Here is a 10,517-nt window from a genome sequence, read left to right on the forward strand (position 1 = left end):
AATATCATTTGCCGATTTGGAGTACCAAACACCATCCTCTCGGATAACGGCACTCCCTTCATAAACAAAGATGTGAAGAGCCTCCTAGAGACTTACCAAGTGAAGCATCACAAATCCACACCCTACTATCCAAAAGGGAACGGGCAGGCGGAAGCCACAAACAAGACACTGATAAGGATTCTGAGCAAGATGATGGATGAGTTTGGGGGGACTTGGTCCGAACAGTTGATAGTAGCCCTATGGGCGTATCGCACTTCGAAGAGAAAGCCAACTCAAGCAACTCCTTACTCCCTTGTGTATGGGTCCGAGGCAGTGTTGCCTATAGAGTTGGAAACGCCATCTGCTCGAATGGCTCTCGCCTCGGGAATGGTATTGGAGCCTCGAACCACCAGATTGGAAGCATTAGAGGAAAAGCATGACAGAGCTGCAAAAGTCATGGAAAGGTATCATGAGTCCATCGCCCGAGCCTATAACCAGACTGTGGTACCAAGGAAGTTTGAAGAAGGTGATCTAGTATGGAAGATTGTAGACCCAATCATGCGAGGACAGCCTTTACCCAAGTTTTCTCCAAAATGGGAAGGGCCCTACAAGGTGGTTCAGGCAAGCTCAAGCGGGTACTACAAACTTGTAAGGGTTGAAGACAGCTTCCGAACTGGCCCGCTCAATGCAAAGTTTATCAAGCATTACTACCCATAGTTGGACTCATCTATGTTGAAATTCATTTTCACTTTCTTACTTTGTCTAAAGGTTGTATTTCCCTTGCGTTATGAAGAAGCTGGTTTTCTCTATGGTGTATGTTTTATCCCATCACTTACAGTGAATCTATTATGCTTTTGTCAAGAAAGTTGAAGAACTAATGAGAATATTTCAGCTTTTATAAACATGTGCATATGATTGTTCTATCATTCGAAATAAATATTTTATCAAGTAGAATGAGAAAACAATGCGAAAATATCCAAACAACAAAAATTTTGTCATTTCATTGCATTGTCCTAGATAAAACATTTTTATCGAAAGGGGCAAGAAAGTAATGATAAAAAAAAACTCAATCTTTCCTAAAGACACCTTCGAAGAAGCTGCCCGTCACATCTACATCTGGAGGACAAACAGTAGAGTGTGCCTCTAAAGTCTCCAAGGCCCGAGCATAACCCGACTCAAGTTCACGAAGAGTTGCCTTTGTCTCATCTATAGAGGTGCGATAAGAGGCAAGCACAGACATAAGTTCCAGCCGATGACTGGCGTTCGAAGCTATATCCAGGCGCTTCCGAAGCCATGATAAGTCCACTTGGTGACGCTCCATGTCAGAGATCCCCTGATACGCCGTCTCGACTACTTTTCCATTAAGGTCACACAACCGTTGCGTGTCCAAGCTATATAAGATAGTGGCAAAAGACTCGAGAAGAGCAGTCTGAATGAGTGGACACTGGCAAGCAAATGAAGCAAAGGTCTCCGGGTAACTTGAATGCACAAGCTGTAGAACTGAAGCAAACTCAGGAGCTACCCAATAATGGAGAAATGATACTTTGCCAGAAGTCGAAGGAGGAATTGGGGCCGGAAAGTTGCTAGTCTCAGGAATCTCCCCAATGTCTATCGGGTTAGATGAACCACCCGGAGGGGTAACTCCCGGCAGAGGTCCCGAGCCTAAGAATGCCGAACGATAAGGGGACAGACCAAAAGCATCACTATCAATGTGGAAATCACTGAGATTCAAATCCAAAATATTTGAAGGCACTGGCGATGAAGAACCTCTAGCAGTCGTCTCAAAGGCAGGTGTTCCCCCTTGAGAAGGAGAACCGTGAGGAGTTACAAAGAGAGTCGGAGTAGAGTCCGGGGCAGGTGAAGACGGGACCCCGGTAGCAGCTAACACTGGAGCAGAGTCCGAGGCAGGTGAAGGCAGGACCCCGGTAGCAGCTAACACTGGAGCAGAGTCCGAGGCAGGTGAAGGCAGGACCCCGGTAGCAGCTAACACTGGAGCAGAGTCCGAGGCAGGTGAAGGCAGGACCCCGGTAGCAGCTAACACTGGAGCAGAGTCTGAGGTAGGTGAAGGCAAGACCCCGTTAGCAGCTAACACTGAAGAAAAGATAAGAAGGCCTTATTAGAGGTAGGGAACAGGAAAGTCATTTAAGTAAAGATTTCTCACAGATATAAGTAAATGACAAACTTCAGAAAGAAAGATTACCAGAGGGAGAATCAATATGCAAAGCAGGGGAAACTGAAGGACTCCTAGCATCAACAAAGTCACTTGGTCGTGTAGAGACCACCTGATCGATCTCAATGTCTGATGAAGCCTGAACAGTAGTAGTCATCCCTGAAGAAGGAAGGAGGGCCGGAGGATGAGAATCACCATAAGTGCCAGAGCGAGTCTCAGAGATCTCTAGCACATCCACCTCCACACCATTCCCAGAGGCGCACCTCATCTCTACATCGCCTCTAGAAGCATGGCCCGCGACATCAATTTCTGTGGCATCAGTCCCTCCAGCAATCTCAACATCAGAACGGTGAGCCCCAACAAACTCGTCACCAAGGTAGTGCTCCTCCTCAGCTACGGTAGGGCGATGACGACGCGTGCGTGGAATAAGGTCACAAAAATGATCGGAGGACTCAGCCTCATCATCATCGTCATCTATAACTGCTATACGAGGGGTGCACATCTTCACAAGTCTTGCAGACAAAGGGAGGGTGTCGTCCAAGTCTGAGTCCGGCCTGGGGGAGGCAGCATGGCCAGGAGCCACGGTACCGAGAACGTCAACAACCGCAGGATCCTACATAACATGGGCAAATAAAAGTTTTCATTTTAGAAGGTATAGTCGCAAGAAGTAAAGTAGCTTCAAATCAAGAATTTCGGGTACCTCACGAAGCCTTTTGGAAAGGCGAGGAGCGGAAGGACTGGCATCAGAAGTCCTCTTGTGAGCCATCTTCTTAAGGCGGGTCGTCCGAGGACCAGAGGCCTTATTCAAAGGGACTGGCTCTGGAGAAGTAATTGCCAAGCTAGAAGCAGATGCCCGAGCAGAAGGGTCAGTTGGAGCAGATGAAGTGAAGAAACCCTCGTACATGTGGTCAGATTTTCGGCTCTCGGGTAGCCGAAGAGAAGAATCCTTCTTATAAATCGGCGGAGGCAAACATACGGTCGGTCTGCTCTGGACAAATGCAATAAACGCATCGATATTCTTCTGCCAATACCGCCTGAAAGAGGGGGTGAAACCCCCTACTCGGCTCAAGCCTGGCATCGTCAAAGAGCCGGATATGGGAAGCACGGTGTGTATAAGCCGGCGACTGAAGCGCCCGTAGCTCTCTGAAAATGATAATAAATGAGGTGCTGGCCCCGGGGCACATTGATCAAACCCGAATTGACATGCTACACGGTCAGGCCTATAAACGGCACTATCAACGCCTTCCTCATGCCACACCGGTAATGAACTCGGACGGATCATAATTAGCATATCAACAAAGGGTGCAGGGATGTTCTTCGGCAAAGGAAAGGACACCAAGCGGGAGGAACCATGATAGATAAGCGGTGTGGCCACACCTACAGGTGGGCATACATACGGCCGTGCCACAAAGCGTCGGGGATCATCCACCAGAGTATTCAAGGATAAGGTGGAAATAGTACGTGACCAACGTGTAATCAACGGCTGGCAAGACTTCGCTTTCTCAAATGTCCGAGACCCATCAGTATCGAGCACGGGGAGGCCATCTTTATCCACTATCTCCCGAAGAACTTCCGCCTCAAATACAGTCGGAGCAGGGGCAAATTTTGGGAACCTCTCGAAGAAGAAACATAGCAGGAACTGGCTGTGAATAAAGGAGACAGGCTCATATCGACCCACGGAGCGAACCATATCTCGATGTAGCAGATCCAGCCGATAATAGAGATTCCCAAGAAATAGGGGAGCCAAAGGGATCCGATCTCCTCTGAAGAGCCTGACTGCCAAGGGGAAGACGAAAGGATTGAGGGAATCCGGAGGTGTGCTCGGAAGAATGAAGAATGAAAGGAAGCAAGCCAGAAATCCCAAGAAATAGAGCCTGGAGCCATACATCGAACCGGCTTCATACTCCCGAGAGTCAGGATCAGCATCTCTGGCCAAAGGCTGAAGATCCTTGAAGAAGTGACGGATCCATGCAGTATAGGAGGCACGGTCCGTCCTTACTCGACTAGTCCTCCTCGCTGAACCATCAAAAACAGAACTCCACCGACCACAAGTTTGAAGATTTAGCTTCAGAGATTGGATCAAAGAATCATCTTCGGGGGGTGTCTGCTCAGGGTCGAAGGCATCAGGGCCGGTCACTTCCAAACGCAGCAACATGAACACATCCTCAAGGGTGGGCCCCATCTCGTGCTGGCCAAGTATAAAGGTGTGTGTCTCGGTGCTCCATCGAAGAGCCATGGCTTCCAGGCTAGCATTGTTGCGACGGATGGATAGAGATCTAGATATTTTCACCGGGATCAATAGCCGGGCCTCCTGAAGTCGTTGACAGAGGCTCCTGTCCGAGAGGACATCATCGACCCACTCTTGCCAACCGAAAGGAGGGTTTGAGAAGGCCTTGAACTGAGGATAACAGTATGGAAAGTCCCCCTGCTCAATTCGAAAGCGTAGCACCGAGGAAGGAGAAATGAGGGCCTCATGTCCAGAGTCAGTGTCCTCAGTGAGACATAATGGAGCCGCCTTCGGAGATAGAAGAGAAGTGGTGGAGGTAGCCGCCCGCCAGAAGGGGTCCTTCCGACCAAAATAAGGAGATTTCCTCCACTCAGATACCGGAGGTACATCCCTCTCTTTCATGAGAGCCGGTTCCGATGACCCCGGGACAACGGGTTTCTTTCGAGAAGACATATGGCTGAAATAACCTGTATAAATATTAAAGAGTTGACCGTATTAAAATTCAGAATATTGTTACATGCAACATGATGGGTTTATCAACAAATTCAACTTCGGACGTCATCAACAATTCATTTTCTTGGATATTCTTCAAGCTCAACAAATTTTAATACCAATGGGTGCATCATCAACATATAGATTTTCGTCTTCTATCATCAATAAGAGGTGCAATGTCATAGGTCGCTTCATGATGAAGTTCAATTGGGTCAATTTCTTAAAGTCACTATGTTCTATATTAAAGGTCCAATTTATACGGGGTTCAAAATTTGGACAGAGTGAAGTTCAATAGCAAATTTCAGGCCCAAGATCCGAAGTATTTTACATTTCTCATCAGTAGCAAGATTCAATGGATTGTCATGTGAATTACAAGAGTGTTCCTCCCAAGTCAATATTATTTGCTCAATTCAAGTGGCAAATATTCTATTACGAGGGCAAAATTCAGCAACAATGGTTCAAGTTATGCAATAGTCCAGAATTTCTTTGGCAAATTTCAAGTCAGAAAAATCGTTTAAATAAATCCCATAGCCTATTTCAAAAATTGCAAAATCCAAACAAATTCAGGCCTCACATTGGAATTTCAAATCATCAATATTAAGGCTTAGTATATCAAAGTCTTTGAGCTAAAAAAAAAATGGGAATTAGAAATTCTGAAAAGCTTACTCTACAAAAAAAGTTTACACCAAGATTAAAATATATATTTATATATATATATATATATATACTTACCCACAGATTTGACGGAGTAGATTTAAGCCAACAATGACAAAGAAGAAGCTGAGAAATAGTGCCAACCGAGAAATGGTGCAAACCGGAGCCGGAGCAAGCCGCAGCTAGAGGCAGTGGCAAGGCCGCAAGTGTGAGACGCACAAGCACGGATCGTAGATATGAAACAAGCACACTCAAGGCCGACGACGAGCTGTGCAGTGCTAGGCAAGACCATACACGTCGCGTTGAGTGGGCGGACGTGTGTGGTCAATGTCGGACAATCCGAAGCCGGAGGCAGCAGTGTTGTCGCAGAGGAGTTGACAACCACACGGGTCCCGTTGAATGGGCAACGGTGTGGTCGTCTCTGGGCAGTCGGGATCGATGGCGAAGTTGCAGCAGAGAGGCCAACAGTGGTCGAGCTCGGCAGCCTAAGGCCAGAAGCGGCAGTGACGTCGTTGAGGAGTTGGTGACCACACACGACGCGTTGAACGGGCGACGTGTGTGGTGGGTACCGGAACAACAGTCAAGGTTGGCGGAGAGGTCGCAACGGAGAGACCGACAGTGGGTTGGCGATGAAGCTGCAGCGGAGGCGATGAACAACGTACAACCAGAAAATTTTCGATAGTGAAGTAAGGAAGACGAAGCTTGGGTTGATCTTAGTTTGCAGAGGAAGTGTGCCGAAATGGGTCCTTGGAGTTTGATCTCCTGCAAATAAATTAAAAAAAAAATTCGTTACTGAGGTAAGGAAGATGAAGCACAGAAAAGAAAATAAATAAATAAAAGAGATGCCGTGGATGCAAGTAACTGGGGTCGGCCTCTGTTATTACAGAAACAGAGCTTTCTTGAAGATGAAGAAGCTGGGTCTCTCTTTTTAGAGAGAGGAAGGGTGCTGCCGAATAGGTCTTGCCTAAAAGAGAATTAGGGTTTTTGTCCATATCTCCAAAAAGGAAAAAATATAATATAAAAAGAAAAAGATAAAGTTTGTTTCTGGTGATAAGGCTATGTATATATAAAATATGTGATTTTGAAACTTTACAGGTTGTTGAACGAAAGTAATAAAATAAAATGTGTGTAGCCGTTAAAAAAAAAAAAAAAAAAAAAAATACAAAAAAAAAAATACAAAAAAAGTACAAAAAAATAAAATTTTTGCTTGTCAATTTTTTCTGTAAATTGAAGTGCGTCATCAGCTTTATCCATAGGCTCTGTCGTGACAAAACGTTTTTTTTTTGGGGAACGTGATGCGAAACAGGGTCGAAGAAATGACAGTATGCATGTCTGAGAAATTTAAAATTTCTCATACACGCAAGGGGCAAATGTAAGAGGGGCTAATTTGAGCCCACTAAATTATTTAGGCCCAATAGCCCAAGATTAGTGGGCCCGAATTTATCGCAAGTCCAAGAATCGATGGGCCCAGATTTATCGCCATCAAACGGATTGAATCGCTGTAAGCCTCGAAAGGGTTCGGGTCCACGAACATAGAGACTTACTCGGGCCCGGACTCGAAAAGGTATTAAGCAAGCCTAGAGATCCGAGGCACTCGGACTCGAAAGGATTCGGACCCACGAATCTAGAGATCCGAAGTACTTGGCTTCGAACGGATTCAGACGCAATCTAGAAGTCGCTCCGTTAATGAGTCCCAGAATACTTGCGGGCTCGGAGCTTTCCGGGATCTACGCACCAGAACCATGGGCGTAATGGAGTTCGAACAAAGGACCCGATCCCGAGGACGGTGAGTGGAGACAAATTCACTCTTCGGTTAAACTAGCCTATACCCGGGTCGAGGTGGCACGACCCCGGGGGGTCCATGAGACTCGGCAATATTTTTGCGGCAGGACGTCCTCTGGGACTACCCCTGACCCTTTGGGATGATTGGGGATCATTGGTTAGGTGTGGCTAAGAAGAAGGGTTCGCCGAGGGAGTGATCTCCTCTTCGGGGTTTTCTCATCCTCGGAGAAGTCACCTCCTCGGAGAGGTCACCTCCTCGGACAAGGTGGTTAGAGAGAATATCCCCCATGTGCCTTGCACATGGGCTCCATCCTATATCATGAGGTGCCTATAAATAGCACCCACCCATAGCTTTACAAGGGATGGATTTTGGAGATTTTTAACTCTTGGGAAAGAACTAATTTCCCTTCTCCATTATCAACCTTGAGAGTGAAAGTGGGAGATCAATGGGAGAGCCTTGCCATTATTCTATTCTCTAGCCATTTTGCCTTCTTCTTCACCCAATCTCTTATCTCCATCATCTCCTTTGTTGTTGTGTTCCTAAGTTGAGATTATTGAAGAATCTAAGCCTCTCATCATATTCTAGAGAATTTGAAGTTGTTCTTCAAGGATCTTTGAAGATCTTCGAATTTTCCAACTCCTTTCTTGAACCCTCTCCTACAGACGTTATCATATATTTTTTTATTGAAATGAATATTTACCTTTATTTATTTTTGTGTCTACTCACCATCTGCATTGATTTTGATAATTTTAACGAAGATTGGGTAAACATCCAACCGATCCGCTTAAGTAACCTAACCTGATTCAACCCGACTTTAAATGTGCAGTTTTGAAACAACGGATGGATGAACGTGGGTCTAGAAATTTCATAAAAAATTGAGTTTTGGTTGGGTGGCGAATATTCAACTTTCAATCCATTAAACCCAACCGGATTGCATGGAAGTAAGAATTCTTCATAAATATTGATATATATGTACATATTATTTATTTGTTCAATAAATAAAGTAATAAAACTTGAAAGAGATGTTTTTACTTTTCAGAAAAGTTGAACCCTCACTCCTCATTGTTCAGTTAAAAAAATTAAGATTTTTTGTAAAATAAGATTTGTTTAGTAAAAAAAAAAAGGATTTATTCAAGTCACCAATCTGATCTATATAGTCGTCAGATATACTGATGGAATTTTCTCATCCTAAACCCCATCCAGTCAGGCAGCGGATGATATGCAACCCGCACAAACCAGACCTGTGAGCATCCTACTTTTAACGTTACTAAAAAAACGATCAATGTAATTATGTCAAACTTATGGAGTTAATAGTATTATGTCAAACTTGTGGAGTTAATGTAATTTATTTACTTTTTAAATGTATTAAACCCTGAAGGATCTAAAATAAATACTAAACATAAAACTAAAAAATAAAAATAAAAAAACTCAAAAAAAAAAAAGTTTCAAAACTAAAGTGATTAGATTTTGACAGGAAACTAGAGGTAAACCCGTGCTATGCACGAGATGTGAAAAAATTAATAATGTATTTTTATATAAAATAATATTGATAGTTTTGTATGTAAATTACAAAAATAAAAAAGTTTGAGACTTATAATTTAAGTCTCACAATTTTATAATAATGACGTAGAGCGTATGGGTTAGAGTTGTTGTTAGAGTTGTAAACTTGTGTGGGTTAAATTTGAGCAACCCAATTTCAATCTGAATTTCTTTAAGGATTGAGCAACATATTTTTTTAATTTCGTGAGTATTTGGGCTTAGTTTTATAAAATGACTATTAGATCAACGATGTTGTATGGGATGGAGTGTTAGGCAACTAAGAAACAACATGTAAGTAAGATGAGTGTTGTAGAGATGAGAATGCTAAGGTAGATGTGTGGTAAGACTAGAAGAGACAGAATCAGTAATGAGTATATTCGAGAATGTGTTGGGGGTTATATTGATAGAAGAGAAGTTGAGAGAGAATAGGTTGAGATGATTTGATCATATTTAACGGCGACCAACAGAGGTGGTAGTGAAGGGATACGATGTAGTGATGGTAGATGGAAAGATTAGGAAACGGAGTAGACCTAAATTGACGTTGGCTAACGTAGTAAATAAATATATGAATCTACTTAATTTGAATAACATAACGGCCTTAGATAGAGTCGAGTGCAGAAGAATGATTCATGTATCCGACCTCATTTGATAGAATTTAAGGCATGGTCTGATTTGGTTTGGAGTATTTGGGCTTAGATTCATAAATCTGAATTAAATTTGAGCGGGTTTCATCAAAAATATCAAACAACCTCAACAATTCAAAGTCCCAATTATATATACCAACATAGAAAAATTTTAAATATAAATTATCATGTGGAACCATCAATTTTTTTAATAGAAAATTTAAGTTTTACCAATTATAACTTTTGATAAAAAAAAATTTCCTTATTTGGTTCTAGCAAGTCACTTTTTAGCTATTTAAGTTAAAAAAATATTTTTACTTTTGATTTTAATTTGTTTAATTGACAAATGACAAAAACAAAAAATTCAACAAGATTTATCATGCTTGGCAAGTGCTAAAAAACACAAATATATTCTTAATAGGATCATTTTCATGACGAGAGAGATAAATTTCGAGTATGAGTTAAACCATTCCAAATTTGTTAATTAGTTATAAGGGAAAATTGTAATGAATATTTATTGACAATAATTAAAAAAATACTGAAAATGAAGAAAAGTTTGTGAAGTGAAATTTTAATTTATATATTTGTTACTGTCAATAAATAATTTTTTCCAATTTCATAATTTTGGTTGAAATTTGAAGGAGATATCTTAAAGGGGAAAGATTAAGTGATAATTAATGAAAACTACTAATATATTTTAACAATATTTCGCAATTATATATAGTATAAATAAATTTAGAAATATGATTTAATTTTCTTATACATGTCAAGAATTAACAGAGTTTAATATATTAATTAAACAATTAATAATTATTTTATAATAAAAGAATTAATAGTTACGTGACATGTGTTTTTCATATTTTATAAATTTAAAAAATCTAAGAAAATAGAGCTTTTAGTGCTTAAAGACCCAATAATATTTTGCAGGGAACTTGGTTTGGGACTAAAATAGCCACAAAAAACAAAATATGTTATTTTAGTCCCAACAAACAAAGCATCACATCCAACCCATAATCATTACACTATTTTCTCACAAAAAAAGTCAAAAAA

At 41.8% G+C, this 10,517-nt stretch overlaps 1 protein-coding gene across 1 annotated transcript; it reads right to left on the bottom strand.

Annotated features, from left to right (window-relative positions):
- Window positions 1-958: 958 nt before the first annotated feature.
- Window positions 959-3,549, bottom strand: LOC145813414 (uncharacterized). Its single transcript, XM_082908812.1, has 2 exons — window positions 2,850-3,549; window positions 959-2,762 (listed from the first exon to the last, which is right to left on the bottom strand). The coding sequence occupies exons 1-2, from the start codon at window positions 3,438-3,440 to the stop codon at window positions 2,163-2,165; spliced, it is 1,191 nt and encodes a 396-aa protein (XP_082764938.1). The 5' UTR covers window positions 3,441-3,549; the 3' UTR covers window positions 959-2,162.
- Window positions 3,550-10,517: the final 6,968 nt, after the last annotated feature.

Source organism: Camellia sinensis, chromosome 15, assembly GCF_055761805.1.
Source record: "Camellia sinensis isolate YWXY chromosome 15, ASM5576180v1, whole genome shotgun sequence".
NCBI lineage: Eukaryota > Viridiplantae > Streptophyta > Magnoliopsida > Ericales > Theaceae > Camellia > Camellia sinensis.

What these genes read in the sequence shown, in the direction of transcription:
- LOC145813414 (XM_082908812.1), bottom strand. Translation starts at nt 3,440, where the DNA reads ATGCTAATTATGATCCGTCCGAGTTCATTACCGGTGTGGCATGAGGAA. An exon ending in TTTCCAAAAGGCTTCGTGAG is followed by an intron (nt 2,763 to 2,849) that starts GTACCCGAAATT and finishes CATGTTATGTAG; the next exon opens with GATCCTGCGGTTGTTGACGT.